The sequence below is a fragment of the Lissotriton vulgaris genome, chromosome 9, assembly GCF_964263255.1.
Source record: "Lissotriton vulgaris chromosome 9, aLisVul1.2, whole genome shotgun sequence".
NCBI lineage: Eukaryota > Metazoa > Chordata > Amphibia > Caudata > Salamandridae > Lissotriton > Lissotriton vulgaris.
In genome coordinates, this window is record NC_141697.1 from 251,544,326 (window position 1) to 251,559,341 (window position 15,016).

The 15,016-nt window shown below is 43.9% G+C and overlaps 1 protein-coding gene across 2 annotated transcripts in view; it reads left to right on the top strand.

Moving 5' to 3' along the window:
- Positions 1-542: 542 nt before the first annotated feature.
- The window catches only part of LIN52 (lin-52 DREAM MuvB core complex component), a 426,175-nt gene continuing 411,701 nt past the window's right edge, over positions 543-15,016 (top strand). Inside the window, exon 1 of one of the 2 annotated variants that reach the window (XM_086937477.1) lies at positions 543-673. In XM_086937477.1, the coding sequence (XP_086793603.1) occupies positions 655-673 (19 nt within the window). In that variant the 5' untranslated portion in view covers positions 543-654. The remainder of the gene's footprint in view (positions 674-15,016) is intronic. The other variant, XM_086937478.1, reaches the window with a different exon arrangement.

Below are 15,016 nucleotides of genomic sequence, written 5' to 3' on the forward strand. Positions count from 1 at the left end.
TTTATTTAAGTTTTAATTATTAAAAAAATTAAAAGCCATTGTTATTTGTAATATCAATACATCTAAGTCACGTGAATACAACACATATTGCATTACAAATGCTATAGGTGTCACAAGTTATAAGCTATAAGTTATAAGTTATAAGTTATTGGCACTGTAAATGACAAAGCTATTATTTTTGCTATTTTCAAAACCAACACATAAATCAAAAATGTGTCATTTACAATACCAATAGCTCCAACTTTCCTAATGCGAGACCTTATGCATTGCAAATGCTTGTTTAAATCTCCCACGTTGCTCTCCTGAAATGTTGGCATGTATGGTTAGATCCCCTTTATTTACAGCAAAGCGAGCACCACAGCTTGTGACGAGTATTTAAATTCCACTGTTCGGAACCACAGTTACTTGTAGACACGGGAGTTTGTCTTACGTACCTATTATTATTAGGAACTCAGATGATCGCGTACTGTTTGGCTTGCTTTCTACTTCTTTTAGAGCCTGCTTGTTTTAGCCTTATTTCGAACGGAAATGGCGCTTGTTTTATACTTCAAGAACCAAATTGGCGGCCATTTTGAATTTTGATTTTGTTGTCATAATAGAACAGTTGCCGTTTTTTTTGGTTGTTTTATTTCCGTCACTTGGGGAGGAGGGGCAATGGCGGCTCCTGACGAAGGTAAGGAGTATATAAATAAAACAAAAAAAACTGTCCACAGCCTGTCTCTGTTTAGCGCCGACTCGCTGCGCATTATAGGGGTTTGCCTCAGCCTGTGCCTCTGTGATGCCAGAGCTAGTTCCCTAAATACGAATGGTCGACTTGTTTTGGCTCAAGAGTCAAAGAGAACATGATTGAGCTCAGCCAGCGCAAGGCACGTGGGTCAGATACCTAAGCTCAGTAATGCAAAAAAATTATGTAAGCTCAGAAGGACTGACTGGAGGTGTCACTTTTGTCAGAGTTCCTCTTGGCAGCAGCACTTGTGCATTACCATCCGCAAAGCCTACCTGTCGCCACCCCCACCTTGAGCCTGTGCCTGCTGCTTCACCTGGAACGTGTGCCTACCAGTCCTAAGTCTGAAAGCTTGCCACTCACGAGTTTTACTTCAACCACGACCATGGTGTCTGGTGTTCCTGAATCACGTTTTTTTGTAGGCAAATGAAGTGTTATTAAAGCCTGCTTCTACCATACCCTCCGCCTGCTATGTGCCGGTTACCACCATGTGCACAACTAGACCTAACTTTCCGGGGGTTGGGAAAAGGGCTAACACTTTGAACAGTGGAGCTGGAACAGTGTTTTGCACCAGGGTGGAAATTACTTGCGGTGGCTCTTTTCACAGTTTTGATACACTGCATAATAAGAGTCTTTTCTGGGCAATATGTGGTCAAAAGTGCATTTTAAATCACAACATACGTCTAACATTTGAATACACATTGGGCCAACAGACCGTTTAAAATTTAAAATTCCATGTTTTGTGTCTGCGGGCAGTTGCATTTTCTTCAACCTCCCAAAAACTTTATTCAAGATATTTTGTTATCCGCCCCCCAAATATTATTTTAGAAAATCGGTAGCAAAAAGTGCAGTATAAAAATATTTCTTAACATATTGTTTTGTTCTTATTGCATTTCCAAGCACACAATATCTATACATTGTTTGCATGGTAAAATGTTAGTAAAGGAGACAACTCTCGCAATTTTTTGTTCATACAACATTCTAAGTTCTTTAAAGGGGCTGTGGTATGCTAATTAAAAGAAGATTGCAATAATATTAGCCTCCGGTCTTGACATAAAATCCTTCATGTTTATGCTATGTTACGCATTGAAGTTGAAGCTGTACTTCTTGGTACTACAAGAAAAACCCTTAGTTAAATATCCCATCATATATTCATGGTTTGATTGCTTGGTCACTATTATTGTCTGAAATGCAACTCACATTTGGAAAGAATTGGCGATAATAATGACAAAACACACAGAAACTCATCACATAGTCAGAATATACATGGTGCCCTCACAGCACACATTGACCTTGATCACGGGTAACCAGTACTAGAGGCTGCTACCGCTGACATGCCATTGGATATCCCGGGCAGTGTCCTGCTAACTATGATCTCAGGAGTCATGAGAGCAGTGGTAGGATAGAAAAGTAAACATAGGTCTAAAATTCCTGTTTTCTTTCTTTATTTAATGTTTATTGCCTCCGGCTAGCCTTTGGGTTGTAAACAAGAGGTTCTTGAATGGTTAAGGATAGATCAAAGGGTCAGCCATGTGATGGGAATGGTGGTCAACTGGTGTGTGATGTCGCTTTCACTGCTACTAGCATTTTACTGAAGTGCAGCACAGAACTGATACTCAAATTTGCACCATACTCAAGAACAGTAGTAATGGAAACATTTTTAAATATTAAGATAGTTGGATCTCTTTTTCCTTCCTTCCCAATCTGTTGGTCACATGGCTACAAGTAGTTACCTATTAAGCAATGTTGTTCTTCCCAGTGAGATAATAATGCCTTGGGCATACCCCTTCTATCCAAACCTTTTCTTCCTCATTTCCTAGCCCTTGTGTCCTGCGTTCTTTTCTTCATCTCCCTTTTTGTCTATCTCCTACTCTTTCATTCCTTCTAGGTGACCTAAGGGGGGCTTAGAGAGCTATACAAATATGCAACAAAACTTTCTACGCTGACAAAATGATGTTTAATCTTCGAATCAATGGCCACTGGAAATAATGTAATAACATCATCTCAAGTGTATGCTACATTTCTGACTGGCTAGGAAATAGCGTGCTGAATTTGAACACAGACAAATTGGAGGTTATTCTTTTGGCTACCCTCTGCAAATGCCAACTATTTTGGGAGTTTCCATCAAACATAAGGACAGTGTTGAAACCTTGAGTTTTGTTTGGAACTGTGGCTTGAGTCAGATCCCTGTGTCAGCACTAGAAAACACTTCACTTTCATCTTGAAATCATGCGTGAGGTACAGGGTGGAAAGGTGAGAGACTAGTATTGATTATGGCAATACCATTTACAGAGGTCTCAAATGCAAAAGCTATTGCATGTTCAAAACCCTGCTGTATTACTGATTTTTGTACTAAATGCGATGCAAATCCTAACACATTAAAGCATAAGAAATCCATCAGAAGAATAGATAGTACACAGTCAAAGTGTTTAAAACAGTCATAGCCCAAGGGCAGCAGGCTCATACTGAGCAAGACGACTGGAGCAGAAACACCCAAGTGATAGCAAATGGTAAAGGCTCTACAGTCAGCACAAGTTCCTCACTGTGGGCAAGGAGTAGAACTAGATGCAAGATGATATAAAGAACAGGAAGTCACTGCAGTCCCAGATGTATAAGGCAGCCCACGGGACAAACTCAAGCAAAATTCATGGAACCAGCAGTTTGCAGCCAGATATAACTACTCTGCCATGGTGAATTCAAAATTTGCAAACATTCGTGACAAGAATTTTCAATTCTATTAAGGACAAGGAGGCGAGGATTATGCTTTCTCATTTCTTTAATGAAATGCTCAGCAGCCAATAAAAACAACCAAAAAACTACATTTCCCATGAACACCAGGGAGTAACCATAGATGGTAGCGTATAAAAGGTCCCAACATTAGTCTGTCTTCCTCTTTCTTTGTGGAAATATGTCCAAATTAAAGTAAAATCCCAAATAGAACAGGAACAACAATTCCAAACAAGCCGCTGTCATCCATAGAATCCGGAAGTAGGCAGCTGACGAACCATGGGTCCAGACGACAGGAGGAGAAACAGATCCCGGCAAGGCAGGAGCGACATCACTTCTGATCAGAGCCTGAAACAAGAGACAGAGCCATAATATCCAAACCCAACAAGACTGTCAAGAGACATCCAGGGAAGGGAACAGGGAGAGAAATATTTGCAAATGCATGTATACAGTCATAATACATGAGCATACAAATATGGAAAAACCTGGGTGGGATAATCCTCGCCTCCTTGTCCTTAATAGAATTGAAAATTCTTGTCACGAATGTTTGCAAATTTTGAATTCTATGTCAGGACAGGAGGCTCCGATTATGCTTTTTTAAAGCTGATCCACCACCACAGAAGCAACACAATCAATCGGTTTGTAATAAAACGTTTTAAATACAGAATCAGATGACCAATCTGCAGCTTTCATTATGTCAAACAAAGTAACACCCATGGAGAAGGCTTTGGACGCCATAGCCCCACGTGCAGAATGTGCGCCAAACACAGAAACATCAATACCTGCTTCAGACATAAGCCCCCGTACCCAGCGCGCCAAAGTAGCTGGAGTGACAGGGCGAAAAGGCTTTTGCAAAGCAATCAGCAATTGACCCTGCATGTCAGATCGCAAAGAAGCGGTACTCACCTCGTAATCTTTCAGGCATTGCACAACGCAAAGGTTGGGATGCGAAGGAAAGGAAGGATAAAAAATAGAAGGCGTATTAGATTTTGTACGCCTAGAAAGACTAAAAGAAACCCCTTCAGGAGTAAAACTACGACCAGCAAGATCTAAAGCGTGGACATCAGAAACACGCTTACAGGAAACCAAACACAGTAACATAGTCAATTTCGCCGACAACTGTTTGCGGGAAAGCAAAGAGTTCGAAGGCCAGGACTCCAAAAAACGGAGAACAACCGAAACGTCCCACAATGTAACATACTTCGGAGTGGGAGGTTTCGCAAAACGAATCCCTTTAAGGACCCTGGAAACAAAAGGATGTTCACCTGCAGGCTTCCCATCAATGTGGGCATTGCCTGCCGAAATAGCAGAGCGGAAGCCATTGACAGTGGAGTAAGCAAGCCCCGAAGTGGCTAAAGAAGCCAAAAAGTTAACAATCACACTGACATCCGCTGAAACGGGATCAACTTGTTGTTGATCACACCAATCGCACCATCGCTTCCAAGACCCCTTGTACCGTTTGTGAGTATTGGGGGCCCATGCCTCACGAAGGTACTTGGAAGCGTCGCTTGAAATGCCTGGGATCGCCCAACGATCCCCGAGATCTTCCACGCGAGCAACTGTAGGGAGCCCGAGGTGATCAGGGGATGTGGATCTCCGAGAGGATCCAACAAGAGATTCCACAACGGGGGAAGGAGAAACGGCGGAGCGGAGCACATTTCCAGAAGCACCGGAAACCAAGCTTGAGCCCTCCAGAGAGGGGCAATCAGAATCAGATCCGTCTGGAAACGTTTGGAATAAGCCAAGACCCTGGGAATCATCAGAAACGGTGGAAAGGCATAGCAAAGGGTCGATGGCCACTGTTGGAGAAAAGCATCTGTGGCCAGAGCTTGAGGGTCCGGCCTCCAACTGTAAAAGCGCGGGAGTTGCGCATTTAGACGCGAGGCAAATAGATCCAGTTGACAAGGACCCCAACGCCTTTGGAGAGCACGGAAGACTCGAGGGTGAAGCCTCCAATCGCTGTAATCCCGGAGATGCCTGGAGTGCCAGTCCGCTATTTGATTGTGGCATCCCGGAAGATACTCCGCAATAACAGTGATCTTCTTCTGCAGACAAATTTGCCAGAAATGTTTGGCGATCTCCGCCAAGATTTTGGACCTGGTCCCGCCCAGTTTGTTCACGTAGCGGACTGCCGACACATTGTCCATCCGGAGAAGGACACAACAACTCGGTCGTAGGGGAGAGAAACACCTGATCGCAAAGGAACCCGCCAGGAGTTCCAGACAATTGATATGCAGAGTCAATTCCTGAGGTGACCAACGACCCCCGGTCGAAACAGACCCGCAGCGGGCTCCCCATCCCCACCGGCTGGCATCGGACTCTATCACTAGATCCGGGGATGACCCGAAGAGGGCTCGACCATTCCAGGCCTCCATGTGGTCCAACCACCACTGCATTTCCCAACGGACCTCCTCCGTAAGAGGGATCTGGTCTGAATACCCGAGACCCTTCCGGAGATGCAGAATTTTCAGGCGTTGCATGGCCCTGTAATGTAGAGGGCCCGGAAAGATCGCTTGAATGGAGGACGCTAGAAGACCCACTACTCTCGCCAACGACCTCAACGACACAGTCGGTCTGGAAATAACAGATGTCAACTCTCTCTTGATGTAACGCATCTTTTGCTTGGGTAAGAGAAGTTGACAGGTCACCGAATCTATCTGGAAGCCCAGGAAGTCTATAGACTGGGAAGGAACCAAAACCGACTTCTGAACATTGATCAGGAAGCCCAGAGATTGTAACAGATCGACAGACCATTCCAGATGAAGCATAAGCTGACGAGGACAATCCGCCATCAGGAGAATATCGTCCAGATAAATTATCAACCGCACACCCCGAGAACGAAGATGTTCTACTACTGGTCGCAACAGTTTCGTGAAACACCACGGTGCCGACGACAGACCGAAGGGGAGAACCTGATACTCGTACCAAACCCCTTGCCACAGAAACTGAAGAAAACGGCGATGGGGTTGAAAAATGGGAATCAAGAGGTATGCATCCTTGAGATCCAGACGGACCATCCAGTCCCCCTCTCGCAAGAGATCCCTCAAAAGATGGATGCCCTCCATCTTGAAATGACGGTAGACTACCACCCCGTTGAAATCTTTCAGATTGAGAACAAGGCGAGAGCCGCCTCCTTTCTTCTCGACCAGAAAGACAGAACTGGCAAACCCCAAGGGATGACGAGTCGTGGGAACAATCGCCCCTTTTTTGAGGAGGGTGGCTATTTCCTCGGAGAGACACTCTTGGTCCTTCAGAGGAAAATGCAAACAAGGGGGAGGACGAGTTTGATGTACTGGATGATAAAACTCTATTCTGAACCCTTGAACAGTTTGCAGAACCCATGCATCGCTTGAGATCATGCGCCAAGTGTGCAGGAAAAATTGAATGCGACCCCCCAACATCACATCGCATGCATTTATTAGGCTCACCTGTAGAGGAGGCATCATGGTACTGTCCTTGTTGACCACCATATCGGCCTTTCCCATACTGGCCTTTTCCTTTTCTGGAAGGATAAAAGTTGGCTCGGTGGAGTAGCCGGAGTCATAGGAGCCTCTCTGCTGAGAGGAATTTCCCCTCTGGGACTGGTTCGCAGAGCCTCGGCCGAACGAGCGTCCCCTTCCACGTCCGGCCTTAGCAAAAACCGGGCGCATGGCCCGTCTCAGAGAGGCCTGCGCCTTGTCAATGCCGCTAAATGTCGATACAAAACGAGTGAGTTCCTTCAGGAACGGTTGGCCGAACAACAATCCTTGAGCCTCAGGGCCTGATTCAGACGTCGCCAATTCCGAAAGTTTCGGATCCAACTTTAGGAGTATGGACCTGCGACGTTCAGTTGACATCGCGCAATTTGCATTGCCTAGATAGCAAATCGCCCGCTGGGCCCATTCAATCAATTCCTTGGGATTCACCAGAGCCGAAGCCTCGTCAGCCTTATAACCAAGGTCCAAGAGTTTGGTGAGGGGAGCCAACAAATCGAGCATCTTGTCCTGACAGGACTTCCAAGATCTGTCCAATCCTTTCTTCGGGTCTTTCGCGTACTTCTTTAAGTACGTGACCATCATGGGGTCAACCTCTGGGGTGTCGGCCAGATGGTCAGCCAAGTCCGGTCTCGGGCACTCGGAGCGCAAACGTGCCCGAACCGAGGCCTCAAAAGGCTGGCGAATGTGGGATTCAATATAAGCCGCCACCGCAGGTGAAGGCGTCCACGATGAAGAGTTCGGGTGGACAATGTCCGCCGGCTCGAAATTTAGGACTGAAGGACGCTCAGGGGCGTCCACAAAGTGTTCTTTACAGACCCTCTTCCGAGGGGGTGGTGAAGCATGGTCAGAAGAAGCGGAAGAGTGGGCATTATCCGACTCCGACTCATGAGGAGCTGAAGAAGCGGAAGGAGCGGCCGCCAAACTCTTCGCAAGGCGCTGAAAGTCCGCCTTATGAGGATTCATCGGCGACTTAGCCGACTTCTTTGTAGCAGGCAACCAACCTTGCTGTTGGGCGTACAGATTTAGGTGACGCTTCAGGGGGTTAATTGCACGCACCAGTGCCTTGTTAACAGACTGTTGGACCCCCTTGTCCAACTGCTCCACCAAATTCTGCTCCAAGGAGTCTTCCTCCTCGCCATCGTAGTAGTAGTCGTCGTCAGCGTCATAATATTCCGCCATTCTACCAAGTAGAAAAGTAATGCCCACAAGACGACTAAAGTTCAGAGTGTCAAAACACCAGTCAAGGGGGAGTGCGTAAACCCCAAAGCAGGCTTTGAAAGAAGCAGGAACCGGGTCCGGACTTCAAGAAAACAATTCAAGCGTGGAGGGAGCCAAAGCCTGCACAACACCACACTCTAGGCAAAGCCTATGCCACAATGTTGCAACCGCAGTCCTCAAGAAACCACGGCGTCTGACGGGGTTAAAGTTTGTAGACAGGTCGTGGGCAGTACGCCAAAGACGTCGTCACTCAACCAGTTCTGAGGAGAAACCCTGAAACCGGAAATAGGACAGCGCGCACGCGCGACTGTCACCTGTCACCAAACACCGTCTCGAGAGCGCTCGCGCTCCCCCAAGGAAACGGAAACCCCTGCTCCCACTCCACAAGAGGACACGAGCGCGAGATAGCGCACGGAACAACGGAGGTGACCACACGCTCCAACGGAAGAGAAAAGCCGACAAGCAGCTGAAGAAAAAATCACGTAAGTAACACGGAGACAAAGCCCCAAACACGTGAACCTCAAATGCGCAAAGCACAACAGGTAAGAAAAGCAACAAAGCCAACAGAGTAACAATATGCTTAAGAGAGAAAATATGCACTTAACTGGCTGCGGAGCAGCAAAGAAAGAGGAAGACAGACTAATGTTGGGACCTTTTATACGCTACCATCTATGGTTACTCCCTGGTGTTCATGGGAAATGTAGTTTTTTGGTTGTTTTTATTGGCTGCTGAGCATTTCATTAAAGAAATGAGAAAGCATAATCGGAGCCTCCTGTCCTGACATAGAATTCCATAAGGAGGCATCAGTGTCCTATGCACAAGACCAGAAGCATGGGTAACAAACAGCAGCAGGAGGACAGTGAAATTGAAATGGTGCAAATATGTTGCCAGCTATCAGTGTGGCACAGCCCCATCACAATTGATACACACAGTCTTAAACATTGTTATCCCAAGATCTTTAAGTAGGCAATACGGAATTTGCTGCTTGATGTGAAAAATAAGATGCTAATGCCACCACAATACAGCTGTAATTTGACTCATGAGTCAAGTTCCTTAGTTGTGTGTTGATGTGCCACCTTAACATGGTATTATGCCCTGATTCCGAGCAAAACAATGCCTTCAGCAGGATTTCAGCAACAACATGGTGGGATAGTGTAGAGATAGCAAAAGTCAGGCCCACCCTCTGCTTGCATGCCCGAAGAACAGAATTCTTCAAAGCAACAGTGGATCCCTGCAGGTTAAAACCACTGAAGAGCAGTGTTGATCGGACCAGTCGGGCGCTCTGACTGTGAGATGGCCCAGCTTGAAAGGGAGACTGTGTAGGCAATTTTTCGGTCCTGTGTAGGACCAGATATCTAGTTCACACCCTGGATCTTTCCAGCCAACCCACCTGGCAGTGTCATAGTGCCCATTAGGCCTGTCTAATCTTTATTGTTGACAACAAACCAGCCAGAGGTTTGGCACCAGTTCACATCTGACTGACAATTTGCACTTATTACTCCTTCTCAGTTACTTGTTTTCACACATGGTTTGCCCATCCCCTAAGGACTCTTTTTACTTGAGAGACACAGTTCCAATATATCACCGAGGCAGCACCAGTGCAATAAGCCAGTGCCTCTATCACCGCCCGGCACAGGATTTTTTCATTAATATCCCTTGTGATCCCATCCCCGTCGCCAAAATGTGGTATCTCAGTGAGGATGCTCAGAAGATGAGAAGTAAACATGTATGTCTCTATTCAAGCACTTCAGCCCCCAACTGCTAGAATCCTTTCTTCCTATACTCAACATTCCTTCCCCCTACATCATCAGGTTCGGTTACATCATGACATTCTAAGGTGAGAATGGAAGACTCACTTCATGCACAGTATACCACAAACAGCAAGGCCAATCACTCCTATGAGCAGCCTACCCTACAGCGATGCAGCAGCCAGCACCACCTTCTCTTCCTGTCATCACCCCTCCACATAACCAAAATTCAGTTGTAAAAGTGCCTCATCTATTTAAAAAAAACGTTACATATATTCAAGGCTTATTCATGCTGTGAGTATGTGTTAAAAACAAAACTTATTTATTGTCACTATACAAAAGACATGGTATTCCATATAGTACTCCAGAAAGCCATCATCATGGAAAGTTCTGTTTGTTAGGCTAAGGATATGTATTTTCATACAATACTCACACAACATCAATTTTAAAGAAAGCAACTAAACATATACAAATCAAATGAACTATGAAATAAGCACATCCATAAATAAAACACTCTATGCCCCTCCATGCCACTCCACTCTGACGCTCTGCGCAACTCCCTCAATGCCACTCCACACTCTACTCTTCACTGCTCCACTCTATAACACTCTATACCACTCCTCTCTGACACTGTACTCCACTATACACCCCTGCACTTGATGCCACTATACACCATTCCACTCTACACCACTCCACAACCCTCCACTCCACGACACTCTTCGCCACTCTACTTTTATGACACTGTACACCACTCTATCCCACTTGTCTCGACGACATTCCACTCTCCTCTATGTCACTAACTTTTAGGTATGCTGAACAGCAGCCATGCTGGTGTACAGCACGGCTAAAACACATTGGCAGTGCGAATTGCTCTTGCATAGGCAAGACCTGTTGGCTTTCCCAATATTTGCTTTAAGTTTATTTCCTTTAGCCATGCTGCACAGGATGGAGGAGGCTGTATATCATGGCTAGAAACCTTTGGCATTGGTCCTAAAGGTGAGACCTATTGGCTTTGCCAGTACAGCGGGGCACGCAACTGAAAGCTCAAGCTCAAGGTCATCTTTGACCCTCGAGCCCAAAACGAGCCGAGCTTTAATGTGGCTTCTGCCTGTCTCCTGTGCTCTAACATATGGCATCATCTTTGATGTAAAACAGGAGAGGGAAATAGATACTCATCTGGTGGCTGAATGGCACAATATGAAATGAGAAATCTTAGACTTTTTCCTGGCTTAACCAAGTGGTGTTTTCTTCATTCAAGAACTCTTAGAAATGTGTGAGTTCAGGGTGTGTGTTATATGAGCACCTTTTTTTGTATCTGATTTAAACTGACTATAATGTTTCTCCATGTAAGAATCTAAGCTACATATAGGTGGAACTTGGTAAATTAACTGGTCTGCCTCTTAATCCACTAATATGTCAAGGCGAGAGATGAGCGGGACATGAATATTTTTAAGTTCATTTTTAATAAATGCCTCTCAATGCAATTATATCATTTCATGTACTAAGTTGAAACTCTTCCACATGTTAAAGGAAATCCTTTTTGGGGATTTTGAAGAGTCTTTGTAAGATTTTTATAAGGTGTTTGGTGCATAGTTTATGTTACCAACATTTTCTGGGCTCAGCTCAGCTCTAGCTCGACTGTCCCTGTGAAATTTATTAGCTCGCCCACCTCGTTTGCCAATTTTTATTAAATAGGGCCGCACATAATGCTTGATCTTACAGTTTTTCACAAATTAAACAAACCGCTATTAAAATGTATGTTTAAGGCCATGCACCAAAATGTATCTATTTATCCCTTTGAAGACGACCTCCTCTCTTTTGATTGCCCTTTGATGGAAACTTTTGTCTTTTGTTTTTGCAAGGATGTTTCTGGTCATCCCTTTTATTTGTTCCTAAATGTGAGTAGGTCTATTTTTTCCGTGTTGTGACTTCACACGTTCCCTAGCCCGTTAGCATTTCACTGTACACTGATTAAGCTGTCAGAGGCAGCAGCTGCCAAAGAAAGCAATAGAAAGAATCATAGGTAAATGCATCGCTTTTGCCTATGTGATGAATAAAGAGCTGTTTTCATCAATCATCTCCGGAGAGAAGGAAAGAGCTCCCTGACAAATAACACGGGAGTGGATGAGATATGGCACAGTGGCCAGAGCTGCTGACTTGAGAACTGGGGATACCTGCTCTTTTGTAGGTGGTGCAACATCGTGTGATTCTATGCAAATTGCTTAATCTCTCCTGGGGATAAATTGTTATATAAATGCTGCAAGAGTAAAAAGCAAAAAGAGGCAAAACTTTATAAAAACAGTATTTCGGCTACGGGAAACTAATAAGAGAAGCAGACGAGGAACAAGTGTTGGTAAATGTAGGCAAATATGCTACAGCCAATAGAAATGGAGGAAACGTAAGTAGCACGCACAAGAACCATTAAGAAGGCAGGAAAGAGTGGAGGTGGGTTTATATTAAAAACAATCATTTTCTCAAGCATAGCGCAAATGCTGTGCAGGCAAAACCTAAAATGAAAACAAGTGCTTTTAAAGTTTGTGAATGTTCTTTTGTGTGGCCAAAGGAATTCTTTTAGATTCTTCCGACCTAGAGGGCGTGAGCCCTAGCTCAGTCAGCCCACCTCACACAACCTGGGGGGCGGGGGCTAAAGCCCTTTCAGCCCAATGGGAATTGTACACCTGCTAACCACTAACGTCTTGTAGTTTTTGTGTGCACCCGCAGAAAGCGGACAGAGGTGAGTTGTATTCTAGTGTGCACACATAAAGTTTGTACTGGTGCAAATAGGGAGTCAAATCACTTTCTTTGATTCATTGTAGTAAATGCAACAAAAGCGGTTGCATCCTCATCATATAAAGACATTTACGGCTGCGTAAAATAGAACAGACTGAATCTACTTTGTAGACATTTTTTTGTACCTATGCAACTCTACAAATACATTTTCTCCACTCTTGAAGCATGGGAAAATGTACGGTTTTAGGTAAAATCTGTTTGTGTTTGGCAACCCCGAAAGCAGCAAGCCTAATAAATAAATAGGGCAAAATAATTTTGCACATTTTTTAAAATTTATTTTTAACTTTTTCTCATTTTACTTTGTTGCCACATAAAAAATGTGAGTCTTATAAACTTTGGATGTTTGTTGCAGTTTCCCGTTTTTTCCTTATGCAGAAATATAATAAAACGGACTCAGTACATTACAGTAGACATGTCTCCATTAGACCACCTTTGTCACCAAGTTGGTGTTGTATTCTCAAAGTTGTCCCCTCCATTACTGTGGCTGTGACTCTGGCGCAGTACACTTATCTTATTTATCCCACACTTGCGCTCAATAGATATCAAAACGCTTGTATCCCTTTCATATATCCACTTCTTGATGTTGCTGTCCTTATTGAGATTTTGCTGTAGTGTGGTGGTCGGTTTTAAAAGAAAAAATTGACACTTTCGATGGTTTTGCTTCTTAATTCTTTAGTTCCTGGTTTTCAACGTCATTTGAGTTACTTTTCTTAATTTAGAATTTATAGACAATGAGCAGTGAGGAGAGACTTGCTAGGTTTGCTTAGCCCCTGTTTTGGCCATTTGATGTGCTAAGCTTTTTATGAAGTTTCTAGATTTGTGAACCCATGCAGGCAGTTACTCAGCAAAAATCCCATCCCTTCCCTTCAGAGAACTGTTGACGCATTGCTTTCATGGGCCATTTGTCTCATCATAGTTTACAGTGTTCCCTGGATTTCACTTCCTTAAGTAGAATTAGTGAAATGATTCTGTTAATTAAATTGTGCATTTAGTACTGCTTTCAAGTTAAAGTTAAATAAATATCTGGTATAAGCTGCAACTCCAGGGCCTCCCATGAAACCTTCTGAGAGCGATTGAATTATTATATACAAATACCTGGATAAAAGTAAAACTGGGTGATGGGACCCACCTTTCCATAAAGATTGCTACTCTGAATGGGCTCAAGCAGGGGTCTGTGCTAGCACCATCTTATCCAAGCTATTAAATAATAATGCTGACTTGTCTCAAGAGCTAGACAATATCAATGCCCACACACCCTAAATTTGATGGTGTTTAAATACCAAATGTACTTTATTCCAATGATTTAGAACTATTCAGTAAAGGAAAGGATGGGTTACAAAGACTTATTGATAAAGTACATGATTATAATGCTCAAAACAGTCTTTAGAGCAATTTAAGTAAGACCAAAATAGTAATATTTGGTGAAAAAGTCTGTAAGTCTGGAACGTGACAAAATCCTAACCAGGGAACAGGAATACAAATATCTTTGTGTCTAAATGGATTCAAGAGGCACCTACAAAAGAATTCAGTTAGGGTGAAAGCGCTCGCCCTTTTCCCAGCTTTCTTAAAGATGACAATGTTGCTATGGGGACCTAGCCTGGATCATCTGCTCTGATTAATTGGAGCAAAATTGATCCTGAAAATCACTTATGGGAGCAAAATACTATTGGACAGCGTCTCTTCAATACTGGGCAAACTGCTCACCAAATTTTATAAAACAATATTTAGGTTACTCAAAACAGCTGCTCTGGCACATCTTGATTTTGGCCTGGAGAAAAAATCACTGGTCACGCAGGGGTCTTCTCTTTAATTATGTCATAAGTAGTAAACTGCTAAGAAAGATAGTCTACTCTAGATGATTTATCCTAGAGACAGATAAACAGCCTGGGTAACAAATCAACTCCCGAGTGTTACTAGAGGAAGCGCTAGATGTATTGGCAGCAATAGAAATCTGGAAACTCCATGTTTCACAGCACCTATTCAAAAAGACCATTGATAAACGCCAAAAGTTCCTGTCATAGCTAGAAGAAAAAACGTACTGGCTAGGTGATCACACGCCGGATGGTAATAAATTCCTATGGTGATCAAAAACCTCTAGCCAGTATACTTAGTAAGCACCTTTTCGATTTATAACAAGAACATGTTCATGACACCGAGGTCTGGGGATTTTCCAACATTGGAAAACATTCAAAGTGTCTGAGAACTGTGAACGAGCAAAGGAAACATTTGCAGATTTTGCTTGAATCAAAGTGTATCCGTAATCAACATTATCCTAATTTGCCCTGCCCCACTGAATGAAAGGCCCTCATGCGCAGCCAATTCAACAGCTTAGG